Raw genomic sequence first — 18244 nt, forward strand, 5'->3', positions numbered from 1 at the left:
TGAATTCTAGCAAAAGTTCAAAGAATGAATACTAATGCTTCACAAACTTTTCAAAAGAAGAAGGAACACATTCCAACTCATCCTATGAGGCCAGCATTACCCTGATACCAAAACCAGACAAAGATATCACAACAACAACAGACTCGAGATGAATATTGCTTAAGAATACACAGGCAAAAATCCTCAAAAAGAACCTGGCAAACCAAGTCCAGCAGCATATAAAAAGGATTATACAACATGACCAAGTGGAATTTATCCCAGGAATGCAAGATTGGTGTAACATACAAAAAGCTGAATCAATACAATACACCATATCATAGAATAAAAGAGAAAAAAAATACGATCATCTCAATAGATGCAATGAAGCTTTTGACAAAATTCAAAGCTCTTTCAACATACTAGGAATAGAAGGAACTCCTCTACCTGATAAAGAACATCTATGAAAAATCCACATCTGCTAACTGACATAAACTAACGTCATACTTAATGGTGAAAGACTGAAAGCTTTCCCCCTAAGATCAGGAACAAGACAAGGATATTCACTCTCAACACTTCTATTCAACGTTATACTGACAGTTCTGGCTAGGGTAATTAGGCAAGAAAAAGAAATAAAAGGCATTCAGATTAGAAGGGAAAAAGTAAAACCATCTCTATTTGCAGATGACATGATCTTATATTTGGTAACCCTAAAGCATCCACACACACACACAAACTATTAGAACTAATAAACGAGTTTAGCAAGGCTGCAGGATACAAGATCGATATACGAAAACTAATGGTAGTCCTATACACTAGATGTGAACAATCCAAAAACAAAGCTAAGTAAACAATTCCAGTTATAATAGCATCAAAAAGAATAAAATATTTAGGAATAAATTTAACAAAAGAAGTGCAAGACTTGTGTACTGAAAACTACAAAACACGGCTGAAAGAAATTAAAGAACACCTAAATAAATGGAACAACATCCCATGTTCATAGATTGAAGACAATATTATTAAGACGGCAATACTCCTCAAATGAATCTACAGCTTCAACACAATCCCTATCAAAATTCCAGCTGGGTTTTCTGCAGAAACTGACAAGCTGATCCTAAAATTCACATGGAATTACAAATCCAGAACAGCAAAAGCAATCTTGAAAAAGAAGAACAAAGTTGGAGGAGTCACACTTCCCGATTTCAAAACTTACCGCAAAGGTACAGTAATCAAGACACAGTGGTACTGGCATAAGGATAGACATATAGATCAACGGAATAGAACTGAGAGTCCACAATAACCCTATACATATATGGTTAATTAATTTTGACAAGGGTGCCAAGACCACTTAATGGGGAAAGAATAGTCTTTCAATAAATGGCACTGGGACAACTGGATAGCCACATGTAAAATGATGAATTTAGATACCTGCCTCACACCATATACAAACATTAACTCAAAATGGATGAAAGACTTAGGTGTAAGAACTAAAACTATAAAACTCTTAGAACAAAACATAGGCGTTAATCTTTAAGACTTGAGGCAATGGTTTCTTAGATATGACACTAACTCACAAGCAATCAAAGAAAAAATAAATGAGATTTGATTAAAATTTAAAATTTTTGTGCTTCCAGGAATACCATCAAGAAAGTGAAAAGGCAACCCAAAGAATGGGAGAAAATTCTTGCAAATCACATATCTAATAAGGGACTACTATCCATAACATATAAAGAATTCTTACAACTCAACAGCAAAAAAGACAAATACTCCAATTAAAAAATGGGCAAAGGGGGCCGGCCCCAGGGCCGAGTGGTTAAGTTCGTGCGCTCCGCTGCGGCGGCCCATGGTTTCACTGGTTCAGATCCTGGGCGCAGACATGGCACCGCTCATCAGGCCACGCTGAGGCAGCATCCCACATGCCACAAGTGGAAGGACCCACAACTAAAAATACACAACTATGTACCGGGGAGCTTTGGGAGAAAAAGGAAAAATAAAATCTTTAAAAAACAAATGGGCAAAGAATTTAAACAGACATTTCTCCAAAGAAGATACACAAATGACCAATAAGCAGATGAAAAGATACTCAACATTATTAGCCATCTGGGAAATGCAAATCAAAACCACAATGAGATACCACTTCATACACACTAGGATAGATATGCTCAAAAAGATAGACAATAACAATTATTGGCAAGAATGCAGAGAAATTAGAACCCTCATACATTACTAGCAAGAATGTAAAATGGTGCAATCACTTTTGAAAACACTCGATCAATTCCTCAAAAGGTTAAACATAGTTACCATATGACCCAGCAATTCATAAGTATACACCCATGACAGCTGAAAACATGTTCACACACATAGTTGTACACAAAGGTTGACAGCAGCATTACTCATAATAGTAAAAAGAAAATAGAAACGGCTCAAATGTCCATCAATTGATGAACGGATAAACAAAATGTGGTGCATCCATACAATGGAATATTATTCAGCCACAAAAAGGAATAAAGCATCGAGTCATTCTACAACATGGATGAACCTTGAAAACATAGTAAATGAAAGATGTCAGATACAAAAAGCTACATATTTATGGTTCCATTTTAATGCAATATCTAGAATAGGCCAATCCATAGAGACAGAAAGTAGATTAGTGGTTGCCAGGGGCTGGGGGAGAAGGAAATAGGAAGTGATTGCTAACCGGTACAAGGTTTGTTTCGGGGTGGGGGGGGGAGGCGATGAAAAGTTCTGGAATTAAATAGTGATGATGACTGCACAACCTTACGAATATACTAAAACCACTGAATTATATACTTTAAAATGGTGAGTTCTATGGTATATGAATTATATCTCAACTAAAAATATTAAATCTCTGAGGGTGGAGCTGAGGCATCAGGAGTTTTTAAAAAACTCTTTCAGATGGTTCTAACACAGCCAGGCTGGAGAATCATTTCGCCAGGGTACACTGAAGAATAGAATTGCTGAGACATACATTATGTGCATCTTTAGCTATACTGGATGTTGCCAAAGTGCTTTCCAAAGTCATTATAACTGTTTATGGTCCTTCTGGTACTGTAGGAGACTTCCAATTGCTCTTTGACAACACATGGTTATTATTTTCCCAGTTGAGGGATAAGGAAACGGGAGCCCAAAAAGGTTGGGTGACTTGCCTAAAGTCACAAAGTGGCACTGCTTGAACTGTAACTCCAAAGTCTGTGCTCTCCACCATCTTTAACCTTCTGCCTCTCCACTTACAAATATCACTTATCTCAAACGTGCTCAATTCGCTAACATCACTGGACTAGGGCACTAGCAATATTTTCGGTTCTGTGTACCACATCTGGTTTCTACTGGGACTCTAAATCCAACCTCAGCCTGAAGGGAGAGATTCACCAGACAACTGACTTCTAGAATCCTGAAGTCAGCCAATCTCATAAACCCAAGCTTTCAAAGCACAGGAATATCAAATAAAAGGGGCTGTATATTTCCCAATGAGTTAATCTTCAAATACCAATGACAAATGGGATTTTGTAAAGTTTAGAAAAATGTATCTATTCCTAACTATGTGCCGAGAATCAGGCCAGATATCCTAAGGGCTTCAGAAATATAAGGCAGGGTTATTGCCCTCGAAAAGTTCATCATCTTGAGATACTGAGACTCTAATGCAAATGAGACAAGGCTTTTAAGTGGTATGATTATAAAGCAGTGATGAATATGAGCTAGATATTTCGACTAACTGACCTTGCTTTTTTTTCCTACCCTTAATCTCTAGGAAAATGTGAGATAGGGACAGCCAAAAACAAAACAAAACATTCCCCCTGGTTGTGGTAGCCAGCCTCTCAGGTGGCCCCCGATGATCCTTGCCCCCTGAGACTGGCACCCTTGTATAGTCCCCTCCCACAATGAATAGGGCTGACCTGTGACACCAATAGGACACTGTAGAAATGATGGTGTATGACTTCTGAGTCTTGGTCATAAAAGACATTGTGGCTTCTGCCTTCTTTTCTCTTGGATTACCCACGCTGTGGGAAGCCAGCTGCCATGTCACAAGGATACTCAAGCAGCCCTATGGAAGATCCTGGTGGGGAGGAACTGAGGCTTCTCCCCAACAGTGAGCACTCAGCTGCCAATCATGCGAGTGAGTCACCTTGGAAGTGGAGCCTCCAGCCCTAATCAAGACTTCAAATGACTGCACCCACGGTTGACCTCTTAACCACGGCCTCACGAGAGACCAGAACCGCCCAGCTAAGCTGCTCTTGAATTCCTGACCCACAGAAACCATGTGAGATGATAAACGTTTGTAGTTTAAAAAAAAAAAATCAAAGGAGTAGCAGCAGATGAGGATGAACAGGTAGACCAAGGGCAGATCAGAGAGAGCCTTCAGGCTTGGATTTTACCCTGCTAATCAGGATTTTTTAAATTGTGCCCCACAATGACCCCTAAATGAAATCAGATAGGGGAAGAGGAGGAGTCCTTAATGGATTGGGCTCCATTCTTCCCCAATCAGAGAAGCTTCCCGCTTCCATACTTCTGGTAAGAATTTCATTTAAAGAAAGGATTCGCTGTCTAAAAGTGTTTGAAAGGCACTGCTATAGGTAATGAAGAGTCATGGAAAGCAAGAGACTGACATAATGTGCATTTGAGATCATTCAGGTAGTAGACAACAGACTGGAGGACAGCAAAACTAGAGGCAAAAAGACCAGGTAAGAGCCCACTTCAACAGCCCAAGCAAGTGATGTTGGGTACCAGAATGATGGCAGTGTAGCAGGGCTGAACAGCCACGAGAAAGATTAGAAGGTAGAATTGACAGTACACGGTGAGCGACTGGATGTGTAGGGGATGGTGGGGGCGGGGATGGATGAGATGAGGAGAGGACTGGCTCCCAGATTTCTGCTTTGGGCCACTGCATGAACGGTGGTGTCATTGTAGGAGGAGGAAAAAGAATCGTGTTTGGCTGATAGTTACAGAGACCCGACTGCAGTGGCTTCAACACAAGAGTTTGCTCACGTAAAAGAAGTCTAGAGGAAGGTGGTGCCTGGCAATGGCTAAGACCCAAGGACAGCATGGCAAAAGCTCTGCAATTCCTGTGGCTTTTCCTTCCCAGTCCCAGGATGGCTGCTGGTGCCCCAATTATCATGTCCATTTTCCAAAGTGCAGGAAGGAATAAGGACAGAAAAGTCAAAAGGGCCTTCCTTAGAAGCCCCACCCAACAACTTCTACTTCCATCCCTTTTACTTGGCAAAAGCTAAGTCCCACTCAGAATCTTAGGGGGTTTTTTTGGGGAGGGAAGCTGGAACACGTGCCCTAACTTTACAGACACCAGTATATAGGCAGGTATAATAGAAGAGTGTTGAAGTGGTGCTCAGTGAACCAATCTGCTGTGCTTTCCACATTAGAGAAATGATGAGTTTGGCCCTAGTCCTGCTGGATCTGAGGTAGAACATCAGGTGAAGAGGTAGAGTAGGCAGTCAGACATACAGCTCGTGCACAGGAGAGAAATGTAGGCAGATCTAGATTTTGTGAGTCATCAGCATATAAGTGTAACTGATGCCATGAAAGGTGGTAAGAATGTCCAAGGAGAGTATAAAGAGAGAGGGCATAAAATCAAGGTCAAAATCAAAATCCCTGGAGAATACCAACATTTAAGGGGCAGGCAGAAGAAGAATCCAGAAGACTGAAAAAGCCAAAGAAGTGGAAGGAGAATCACAAGAGTAGCTTCACAGAAATCAAGGAAGGAGACAGTATCAAGGGAGGCGTGGTCAACAAAGAGGCAGAGAAAAGCCCCTGCTGGAGTAGCAACTGGGGGAGTGGTGCATGAGGGCAAGAGAGTACTAGGAAATGACAGTGCCAAAGGAGAGGCACTTTAGAATGGAAATAAATAGAATTTAGAATAGAATGGAGGTACTTTAGAGGTGCAAAGTGATGGGCTCCAGGGCATGTGTTGGGTAGACTGCTATATTTTCAGTAACTGGTGTTCCCACACTCAGCTGGCTAAAGAGGAAGGGTAAGAGCAGACCAAAATTCCACCCTGGCCAGCACGGGAGCACACTAGAGTGGGCCCTTGGAAAGCCTGTTCACGATTAGAGCAGGAACTGTGTCAACCAAAGGGGAAGTTCACCATGCCTTGTTGGTAAACTAGGAATGCTGTGGCCCAAGAGAGTTACCTGGCCAGAGGCCACTGGCCTAGGCAACATCCGGCCTTCAGGCTGGGCCTGAAGCTGGCTCACTTCCAGGATCAGGCTAATTAGATTCCAGGGTTTCTACTTCAGCCTAGGGCCACCCAGTTTTCTGGCCTAGAGGTGAGGGCATCTGTCTTACAGTGCCATAGAAGCCTGTGGCCTGGTTGTGTTGTTAGATTACTTTCTGTATTAACTGAACAACCTATGTTCATTTAATATATGTAATATATAATACTATTATATACATGTTATATATAGTTACATAATGTACACAACAATATATAATAAATATTTAAGTGTGCCTAAAGATAGTTGATAATTTTCAAAATCAGAAACCTAAATAAAGGTTAATGAAAGGAGAAAAAGCACAAGAGAATGGATTAGCTTCAGAGAGGGCACATTATTTCTAAACCTTGCTATGTACCATCATGGAGTGCTTCCCCGATGCTTCCTGAAGGGCCTTCCTTTGTGAATTTCGTAAGTTTTATAATCTGCACCCTTGGCTGTATCTTGTATATAACCAATTTTCTCTTCAACTGCACAATTCCAGAAGCCCAGTTGTCACAATGGTGCTTGATGCCTGATTTGCGACTGAATGTCACCTAGCAGCGGTTTCTAACTCTTCACTAGTGTGGGCTGATAACAGTTTGGTTTCTTAAATAAACACAGTTACATGTCAGCCTGTACCTCTTTCTGGTTCAACAGTAGAATATCAGCTCCATAAGGGCAGGGTTCTTTGCTTGTTTCCTGGTTGTACTGGGTTAGAGAGTGTCCCTTATAAAGTCATGTCCTTATGGGAACCTCAGAATGTGGTTTTGAAAAGAGGGTCGTTTCAGGTATAATTAGTTAAGATGAGGTCATGTAAATGAGTAGACTGTGCCCTTAATCTAATATGACTGGTGTCCTTATAAGAAGAAGAGAAGAAACACAGCAACAGAGACATAGGGAGAAGGCCATATGATGATGCAGACAGAGATGAGAGTGAGGCATCTACAAGCCAAGAAATGCCAAGGATTGCCGGCAAACACCAGAAGCTAGAAAGGGGCAAGGAAGGACCCTCCCCTCATGGCCCCATGGACACCTTGACTTCAGACTTCTGGCCTCCAGAACCATGAGACAATTAAGTTCTATTGTTCAAGCCACCCAGTCTGTGGTACTTTGTTATAGCAGCCGCAGCAAACTAATACACTAGTATATCCCAGGCTTCTAGGACAGTACCTGGCATGTAGTAGGAGCTCAATAAGTGAAATATTTGAAGAATGAATGGATGGACTTTTTAATTCCCTAGGACTGACCTCTCTGTGGCATTTGGCACCTATTGATGACTACCCTCCCCCACCATACACATACTTCTTGAAACTCTCTCCTCTCCTGTTTTCCACATCACCAGGTTCTCCTGGTTCTGTTCCAATTATTTTGTCTGCTTTTTAAAAAAATGTCAATGTTTCCCAGAACTATATTTTCAGTCCTGTCTTCTTCTTGTTCCACACTCTTTCTATGTAATTTATCTTCCCATCTTTCAATTCCCCATATACACCAAGGCTTCCCAAATCTAAAACAGATCTAACCATGTTACTCCTCTGCTTAAAAAAAGGAGATGGCTATTGCCTACAGATAAAGTCCAAACTTGTCTACTTCAGCATTTTACTCCGTCTCACCCCAGGATGCATGAACCCCTTCCTGGAAAGTAGCCTGGGCTCTAGTCACAAAGGACTATTCAAATTTCCCAAGCACACCGCATTTGATGCTTTTAATGCTTCCATATACCCTCCACCTGGAATGCTCTTCATTCCCCCTCACCTACTTGGTGAAATACTAGTTCAAGACCAAACCCAAATGTCACCATCTCTTGGTGCCTTTCCTGATCACCATTCAGGCAGGATGACCCACTCCCATCTGTTTTCCTATGGCCTTCTCTTCACCACGCCAGTATTTTATCATATCACAATGGGGAGCCCGTTCCGTCACTGAGCCATGAGCTCTTTAATGGTAAGGACAGTACGTTATTCATCTTCACAGATCCACTTCCTAGCTCAGCGTCTGGCCCATGGTATACTCCAAGAGATTACAGGTTGAATGAACCCATTCTACTCACAAAAAAACCCACATTACAGCTATCAGATGGCAATAGAATCACATCTCAGCACCACTTCAACAAAGCACAATAAAGATATTGCTGTATTAAGAGAAGTTAGAGAACTACCACAAACATCAAAGTATCGGGCCCAAATGGCTGACCTGTTTGACAGTAGATGGGCTATTTATATTCCCTAGAACTAGACCCCAATGTAATAAAGAAATCTCAGACAGAGAAGATCAACCTCTTACCTCCGAAGATACATAGTCTCCTCATCTTCTGTGTTACAAAACTTGTGGGCGTGTTTGGCAGCATCAATCACACGGGACCGATCCCGGGGCCTCATGGGCAATTTCTCTAACTGACAGTCTGAAGGAATGGAGAAAGATTTGGTCAATAGAGGCACTGAAAAATACCCTGAGGCAATCAGAAGTTTTCAGTGGGGCCCTTAGCACTGTAATTTTTACTATAATTACTATGCTTACTGAAGCCTATTATTGAATTTTCCAACTGAAAATGACTTGGGGTCAGGAGACCTGGATTTTAGTTCCAGCTCTATTACTACTCTGGCCATCTTTGGCAAATCACTTCCTCTTTTGGGGTATTTTTCCTTATTTGAAGGATGAATAGATTATATTATCTCAAAAGTCCTTGCCAGCACTGCAATTCAAGTTTTCTATGAGCATTTCTGTGATCGTGGCACACTTGGGTTGTGTTATAATGCCTTAGAATCAGAAGAGACAATCCAGTGTCCTGTGACGCCCATGAGAAAGGTGTTGGGAAAGTGGATAAATGCTTACAAAAGGAGAGAGAGGGTAGGCGGTATGCTACACATGGTATGCAAATGATCCATCCCACTGAGAGGCATTTTAAGCTGAAAACAATAAAAACATACAGGAAATAAATTAGCTACAGTTATAAAGCAGATGGAAAACTGATATAATGCAAATTAAGTACCTAAAGGATCACAGAGAAGTCAAGTGATCAGAGTGACTGGATTAATGGGGGAGGTGCAGAGGGAGCTAGAGAATAGCAGGCAGTTGGCACATTAGCTCATTACTCTTCCCAACGACCTAGTGGAGTAGACATTTATTATTCCTAGTTAAAGATGAGGACATTGAGGCTTAGGAAGGGAAGGGTGAGAGATCTGCCACACATTTAATAAGAAGCAGAACAAGAATTCAGATCCAACCCTCGGTGATCAAAAAGAATTCATTTGCCCACAAATATGAGAGGGCCCTCCATGTACCAGACGCAGTTTGAACGCTGTGCTGGGGATTCAGCAAAGAACAAAACAAAGTCCGTGACCTGATGAGGTTTACAGTTTAGTGGAGGAGACAGAAAATTTAAAAATAATAATTATATGATATGATCTTAGATAATGACAAGTGCCAATAAAAAAATTAGGATGTTAAGAGGATGAACAATGATTCAGTTCGTGATAAGTGCTCCCAAGAAAACTCAGACAGGGTAAGAGGACAGAGAGTGACAGGGATGCCCCTGGAGATAAGGCAGTCAGGGAAGTTTTCTAAGGAAGTGACATTTCAGCAGAGACGTGAATGAAATAAGGAAGCACTGAAGGAAGAGTGTTCGAGGCAGAAGAAATACCAATCCCAAAGGCCCTGCGGGCAGGCACATTTTAACATGATGGAGAAAAATCAAGAAGGCCACTGTAGCTCGAATGAAGTGAACAAGGGGAAGAGTGTTAAAAGATGAAGTCTGAGAGGTAGCCGGGGTCTGATCATGCAGGGTCTTGGTATGGACTTTGGTTTTATTCTTGACATTATAGGAAAACACTGGTTTGCAACAGAACTCTGGCTGCCGTGTGGAAATAGACCAGTGGGGATAAAGAGTGGAGAGCAAGAAACTACTGTGGCAGTTCAGATGAGGGATGCTGTTGGCTTGGACTAGAGTGGCAGAATGGAGGTGGTAAGAAGCAGTCAGAGTCAGGATAGATTTTCAAGGAAGCAGCTGCAGAATTTGTTGATGGACTGGATGGAGAAGTCAGGACTGATTCTGAGATACTGACTGATACTGGTACTACTGACTTCAATAGGTCAGACTGAGGAGAATGGTGAGAGCAGGGAAGAGGGGCTCACGAAGTTAATTTTGAATATGATCTCCTTGAGAGGCCTTTTAGACATCCAAGTGGAGAGGCTGGATAGGTAGCTGGCATTTGAGGAGAGGTGTAGGTTAAATATGAACACACTTGGGAGCCATCAGCACGTAGATGGTATTTACAGCTCGGGAATGGTTGAGATCACCTAGGGAATGAGGACAGATTGAGCATGGGTGAGAGGATTGAGCGCTAAGGCCATGCACTGCCTTAAAGTCTGCAACAGAAAAACGAGCCAGACACTGAGAAAGGGCAAAATCGGGGTAGGAGGAAAATCAGGAGAGCGTGGAGTCTGGGATGCAAATGAAAGTGTTTCAAGGATAGAGTGATGATCTGTCAAATGCCACTGAGAGGGGGATTAAAATGAGCATTGATAATTGACCACTGGAACTGGTAACATATTCAGTTAGTAATCTTGACAAATATGGTTTAGATGGTGAGGTAAGAAGGAAAGTCTGTCTGAAGTGAGGTCAAGGGGGAATGGGAAGTGAGGATGCAGAGACAGCCAATATAGGCAACTCTTCTTACAAATTTTGCTATAAAAGAAGCAAAGAAGGGGCCGGCCCCATGGCCGAGTGGTTAAGTTTGTGCGCTCCGCTTTGGCGGCCCAAGGTTTCACCAGTTGGGATCCTGTGGGGACATGGCACCGCTCATCAAGCCATGCTGAGGCAGCATCCCACATGCCACAACTAGAAGGATCCACAACTAAAAAGAAATACACAACAATGTACCGGGGGGGGGGGGGTTGGGGGAGAAAAAGGAAAAATAAAATCTTTAAACAAAAAAAAGCAAAGAAATGGGGTTATAGCTGGAAGAGAATGTAGGATCAGGGAGGGTTTTATTTTCGTCCAAAATAAGAGCTTTACAGCATCCTTGCATCCAGCAGGTTACAAAGTTTCCAGAGGCGGAGTCGGAGGAGAGGGAGATACAGCGTTTTTTTTCCTGAAGGAGGCATTTCTTTTGGCGGGAGGCTGGATACGTAATCACAAGGCTAAACAGAAACCAGAAAAGCTTCCCTGGAGTGGGGCGTTGACGTGTAGGGAGCATTTTGATGGAGAGGGAAAGCCCACCAATCTTCAGAGACGCGGCTCCCAGATCACAGCCCAAGGAAATTCGCCCCGGAGAATGCGCAGTTTCGCTCTTTGCAGACACCCCGCAGCTCCCGACTACTCACCCAGCACAAGGACCATCTGGCCGCACAAACAGTAGTAGACGTGGAGGGGCTTCTCGCCATCATCATATTCCTCCCGGTCCCGGGTGTCGGAGCAGACTACCGACCGGGACACTACCTTAGGCATAGTTCAGAGGAGCAGCCGGAAAACTCACAGCAAAACTAAGGGTCGCGCAGAAATGACGTCACAGACGTGCGTCGGGCCCTTCCCCTACGTAACTCTGGTCACGTGTCAGTAGTAGGCACGTGGACTTCCGGGCTGTCCCATTAGGCTAAGATGCGCAGGGGCCGCCCTGAGCCGACCAGAACCTCCTTTGATTTGGCCTAGGTTAGCCAGGAGCGCTTTACTTGGGACGCTCTTAATATTATTTAAATTATTTGTTTATATTTCTATACACGTATGCCTAAGTATATGCATTTATATACATATATATAAACCGGATATAACAAAAGACTGTATTTACACATTATATGCATAATACAGATTTTAGGTGTGCCTCTAAATATGATTTTGATTTTAATGGCTGTATTCAGGATGAGTACCTAATGAAGTAGAGGCATCTTTTTAAAGTTGAGATATAATTCACATAACATAAAATTCACCCTTTTAAAGTGTATAATTCAGGGCTGGTTAAGTGGTTAAGTTAATGCACTTGGCTTTGGCAGCCAGGGGCTGGCAGGTTCAGATCACAGACATGGACCGACACACTCGTTGTTAAGCCATGCTGTGGCGGTGACCCACATACAAAATAGAGGAAGATTGGCACAGATGTTAGCTCAGTGGCAATCTTCCTCAAGCAAAAAGAGGAAGATTGGCAATGGATGTTAGCTTAGGGCCACTCCTCCTCACCCAAAAAAAAATTAAAATTAAAAATAAAGTCTATAATTCAGTGTTTTTTTAGTATACTCACAAAGTTGTGCAACCATCACCACTATCTAATGCCAGAACATTTTCATCATCCCAGAAAGAAATTCCACGTTGTTAGCAGTCACTCCTCACCTTGTTTCCAGCTTTTGGCAGTCACTAATCTACTTTCTATCTCTGCAGTTTTGCCTCTTCTGGACATTTCATATGAATGAAATCATACAATATGTGGTCAGTGGTGTCTGGCTTCTTTCATTTAGCACAGTATTTTCAAGGTTCATCCATGTTGTAGTGTGAATCTGTAAGAATTAGTAATGAATCAGTTAAAAGGAACTTCATTCCTTTTTATGGCTGAATAATATTCTGTTGTATGAATATACCACATTTTGTTTATACATTCATCAGTTTATGGGCACTGGATTGTTTCCACTTTTTGGATATAATGACTAATGCTACTGTGAACATTGGTGTACAAGCTTTTGTGAGGACATATGTTTTTAGTTCTCTTGGGTGTATACTTAGGAGTGGAATTGCTGGGTTATGCGGGAACTTTATGTTTAACCTTTTGAGGAACTGCCAAGAGTGTTTTCCAAAGTGGCTCTACCATTTTACATTCCCATCAGGAAAGTATGGGAGGGGAGATTCTGATTTCTTCACGTCCTCACCAGTAATTATCTTTGTCTGTCTTTTTATTATAGCCATCCTGGTGAGTGTGAAGTGGTAGCTCATTGTGGTTTTTATTTGCCTTCCCCGACGGCTAATGATGTTGAGCACCTTTTCACATGCTTGTTGGTCATTTATATATCTTCTTTGGAGAAAATGTCTATTCAAAGCCTTTGCCCATTTTTAATTGGATTGTCATTTTACTGTTGAATTGTGAGAGTTTGTTATATATTCTGGATACTAGACTCTAATCATGTAAATGATTTCCAGATCGAGGCCTCTTAATGACCCTGTTTGCCCCAGGTATAAGGGAACATCTTCCACCCTTCCCTCCCCAACCCAGCGACTCTCCCAGATGCTCTTTGTGGAGAACAGCAGGAGCCTGGAGCAATCCAGAATAAAAACACTGAGACAGTTTACATTGGATAACTTCAATAATCCAAATGATGACACCAGGATAGTAGATTTTTAACAGAGAAATTACTGAAGATAGCAGGAGCTTGTGACTAGAAAATTGACAGGTTGGCTGGAAGGAGTATAGTGTTCAAGAGACACAAGATGTAAACCAATGAGAATTCAAAGCAATATGCTAGCCCTTGAATGAACATGAGTTAAATAAAGTGTAAAAGAAATATCAATTCAAGTCTTAAAGAATCACAGTGTTTGCTCCTTAGGTCTTTGGTTTTTTTGTTTTTTGGGTTTTTTTTTTTTTTTTTTGGTGAGGAAGATTGGCCCTAAACTAACATCTGTTGCCAATCTTGTCTTTTTTTTTTCCCCTCTCCAAAACCCCAGTACATAGTTGTATATCATAGTTGTAGGTCCTTCTAGTTCTTCTATGTGGGATGCCGCCACAGCATGGCTTAATGAGTGGTGTGTAGGTCTGCACCCAGGATCTTAACCAGTGAACCCCCGGCCACCAAAGCAGAGCACACAAACTTAACCACTATGCCACTGGGCCAGCCCCTGCTCCTTAGGTCTTAGTCCAATGTCATCCCTAAGTTCCTATGTTATTCAGTATGTATTGATCCTCTACTGTGTGTCAAGCACTGTGCTATATATTGGTTGTATAGTGATCAATTATAAATAGTCTCACTCCCCTCATGTGGCTTAGTCTAGTGCAGAGTTGGGTAAACTTTTTGTGTAAAGGGCTAGAGAGTAAATATTTTAGGCTTTGAGGGCCAAGAGGAAAAATCAAGAACATTATGTAGGTACTCATATAACAAGAGAGAAAACAAATTTCCACAAATGTTTTCTTAATGAAATTCAAAATATAATTAATAATTGAATATAATTTTTTGTAATACAGGTCTACTCATGAGAAGAATGGCATTCTTTTATAGAGAGGGATAATATTTCACTTAATTAGGGTTCAGAGTGAGTGTTCCCTATCATCAAAATCAGTTGCAATCTTAATACACCTTTAAAGGTTTTTAAATTGTTTCATATCTGTTCAAGTTCAGATTTTTAAGAGGCTCATTTTTAATTTGCAATAAAAGTTTACAACTTGATTTTTTCAAAAGAATCAACAAACTGCAAGTGACTGTTAATAAAGCTCTTAATAAAAACTCAGTTGCAAATATTCATCTGTAAATGCTTATCTGTAATGAGATTTTATGTATTTCATCTTTGAAAATTTTTTAACACAGATAAGTGCTGCCAAATACTGATATCAATCCACAAGCATCCGATTTTAATTGAGCATATTCATCTCTTAGAAGGCATTTATAGAATTCAATTAGATTCTTCTCTTGATATTTGCCTTTTAGCATGCCATTACATTGCTGAATAATCACTTCCAAATGAAGTCTAGGTGGAAGCTCCTCGATTGCACAGTTAAATTGATTTTGAATATAGAAATTTCCTTTGCACTTTGCACTGAGGTTCAAAAGATGCCATTGGAGGGGCTGGCCCCGTGGCCAAGTGGTTAAGTTTGTGTGCTCCACTTCGGTGGCCCAGGGTTTCTCCAGTTGGAATCCTGGGTGTGGACATGGCACCGCTCATCAAGCCATGCTGGGGCGGCGTCCCACATGCCACAACTAGAAGGACCCACAACTAAAAATACACAACTATGTACTGGGGGGCTTTGGGGAGAAAAATGAAAAGTAAAATTTAAAAAATGCCACTGGAGCTGTAATTTGAACTCAGAAAGCATATCCACTGCAAATTTGTGTGGCAATGCAAATCTTGATTTTTGTCTTAACTTTTGACAGCACCCAAGCAATTAAAGTAACTTGACATTACTTGTGATTCAAACAATGTTAGTTGTTATCAAAATGACTTCACTGCAGTATAAGTTTCCCACGTAAGCAGTGTTTTGCCTTGTAATTTTGGGTTAACTTCATTAAGCAACATTATCAAGTCTATAGCAAAAGCTAATTTCAAAAACCATTCACTGTTCAATAATAGTGGCTGAGGGTGGTTCTTCTAGTTTAGAAATTTTTCCGTCTCAGCCCTGAGCTCAAAGGAAAAAACCTCAATAAACTTTACCACTGCTAAGCTATTCAAGTGCTGTCAGTAGAGCAAGTTAGAATATTCAGCTTCTATTTCTGACAAAAATTCATGAAACTGACAATGGTTTTAGTCTGTGAGAGTGAATGAAGTTCACTGTTAACACTAATTGTTGAAAGACACAAGATAGATTCAAATATTTTCCTGCAAAGTACCTGCTGTTTAATAACACGGTGAATAACCATAGGATTTAAACAACTTACATTTTCACAAGCTTTGAACATTTGTCCAACTAGCCTGTTTCTACTTCAGCTTGTATTGAGTTAGTATTTTCTCGACTTCTTTGAAAATATTCTCATCTGCAGTTGTTTCACACAGCCATCCATACAGGCCAATTCTTCCATCACTTTAAGCTCAGTATTAACTCTTTGAGTAAACCACAACAACACAGAAATATTTGTAACATCTGTCAACTCATCAAGAGCCAAGGAAAACCTTGAAATCATTTGCCCTGTTTTTTAAATGACTATTGATGTTGCTTCCAATGTTCTCAACTCTTTGAGCCACTATTCTCACTGAAAGGCTAATCGTCCTTAAAAAGTTTATTTTTCCTGGACATATTTCTTTGGCTTCTGCAATCAAACACGGTTTAATTAACTCACCATCAGTGAATGGTTTTCCTTGCTTGGCTAACAAATGAGCCACTCAGAAACTCTGCCTGCAGCCTCATTTTCATTTTTATTTTTGTGAAGAGTTCTACTTTGATAAGATGTTCCATTTTAAACTTTCCAATTCTTCCATCCATTGCTTTCCTGCGAGTTGGGACACTGTGATTAGCATGTAGTTTGTTAATGTTGATGTATATTGTGTCCTTTTAGCAATGCTACAGTGTCATGTTGTAATAAACACGATGATTTGACATCTAATTTGATAACCAAGTAATTTACACTCCACTGTGCCTTAAAAGCATGATATTCAAAATCCACTTTTATTTTCTTGTTTTAACATAACAGCTATGCACTTGTAATAAAAAAAAAAACCAAGATATCACAATATGGTGATACACGTGGCACTCAAAACACTGTCAAGTCATAAACCACTGCGATTTGTAGCGCACTGACCAACAGTGTGAAGTGATGAGAGCGCCACATGTGGTCTGTGTCACGGCTACTCAACTCTACCATTGTAGCACAAAAGCAGCCACAGACAATACATAACTGAAAGCCTGTGGCTGTGTCCCAGTGAAACTTTATTTATAGACATTGAAATTTGAATTTCATATTGTCTTCATGCATCACGAAATATTACTAGATATTATTCTTCTTTTGAGTTTTTGAGCCACTTAAAAATATAGAAAACCATTCTTAGCTTGCAGGCCACAGGAAAAAAAGATGTCAGGTTGGATTTGGTTGTAGTTTGCTGGAAGATGTGGATGGTTTGATTGAATTCCCATGTGTAACACTGTTGCCATGTCTATTAGCTTCCCATTGCTGCTGTAACAAATTACCACAAGTTTAGTGGCTTAAGAAAACACAAATTTATTATCTTACAGTTCTGGAGATCAGAAATCCAAAATCAATCTCACTGGTCTAAAGTCAAGATGTCTAGGGCTGGTCGCTCCTAGAGGCTCCAGGGGCAAATCCATTCCTTGCCTCTTCTAGCTTCTAGAGACTGCCAGCATCCCTTGGCTCCTTGGCTGGTGGTGTATCACTCCAGTCTCTGTTTCCATCATTTCTTGGCCTTCTCTTTGAACTTGGGCTCCTCCTTCCCTCTTATAAAGGACTATGATTACATCAGGCCTACCCATTTAATCCTGGATACTCTTCCCATTTCAAGATTCTTAATTTAACCACATCTGCAAAGTCCCTTCTGCCATATAAGGAAACATATTCACAGGTTCCAGAGATTAGGACATGGAGATTTTGGTGGTGGAGAGAAGACTCGAGAGCACTATTTAGCCTACCATGCCATGTCTTGGTTTCCCTTGCGTCAGCAATTCAGCCAGTAGTGAAATCCTATGTTTGTGGCCCTCATTTCCCCATTTCTCTGCCCTTCACTATTTTTCCCTCCTCTCTCCTCCTCCTCCTTCTACTTTTTCATCTCCACCCCCCCCCATTCTCTCCTTCTGTCCTAGGGGCTATAGATGGACAGCATACTACTGCTTTTATTGCCAAAAGCACGCACTGTGACAACTATTGTTTTCCATAAGTGATTCTCTTGACTTGTCTTCTGAGATTATTGGAGTCAAGAAAAAACTTTTGATTTTGTTTTCTGCTGTTTCTTAGTTGATGTTTGTACTAAATTTTATCAGTAGAAGTGGAAACTATATAGGAAAATAAAATTCCTTTGCCTCCAACAGAAATACAGCCTCACAGGCTGATAAGGTAGGAAATGATCGTTTATTTAGTCTCTCCCTCTAACCCAAAAACAGTTCAAGAAAATCACAATCTCTTCTGAATTTTGAAATCTTCATGAATGAAATCCCACAATTTTTCTAGTCATATATTCCCATATTTCACAGTCCTCCCTTTTAGGAAAATTCTCAAATCCTTGCCTGTGGACAATTTGGAATTTTTTATCTTCCCTGCAGCTGCATCGCAAGCACACTTTTCTTTAAATTGAAAAAGACTTCTAGTTTCTTGACCCCTGCTCTTGGTGGTGGGAGGCGGGATGCTTGGCTATGAAGAGGGTATTTCTTCAAGATGTCAAGGTGAAAAGGGGGTGGAAGGAATGCTTGGCCAACTCTGCTATA

General features: G+C 41.0%; 1 protein-coding gene across 2 annotated transcripts in view; it reads right to left on the reverse strand.

Moving 5' to 3' along the window:
- Positions 1-11729, reverse strand: part of STEEP1 (STING1 ER exit protein 1) — a 45765-nt gene extending 34036 nt beyond the window's left edge. Inside the window, exons 1-2 of one of the 2 annotated variants that reach the window (XM_014857543.3) lie at positions 11520-11712; positions 8481-8598 (exon numbers count right to left, since the gene is read on the reverse strand). In XM_014857543.3, the coding sequence (XP_014713029.1) occupies positions 8481-8598; positions 11520-11643 (242 nt within the window). In that variant the 5' untranslated portion in view covers positions 11644-11712. Of the gene's footprint in view, positions 1-8480; positions 8599-11519 lie in introns of both variants that reach the window. The other variant, XM_014857542.3, reaches the window with a different exon arrangement.
- Positions 11730-18244: the final 6515 nt, after the last annotated feature.

Source organism: Equus asinus, chromosome X, assembly GCF_041296235.1.
Source record: "Equus asinus isolate D_3611 breed Donkey chromosome X, EquAss-T2T_v2, whole genome shotgun sequence".
NCBI classification, from domain to species: domain Eukaryota; kingdom Metazoa; phylum Chordata; class Mammalia; order Perissodactyla; family Equidae; genus Equus; species Equus asinus.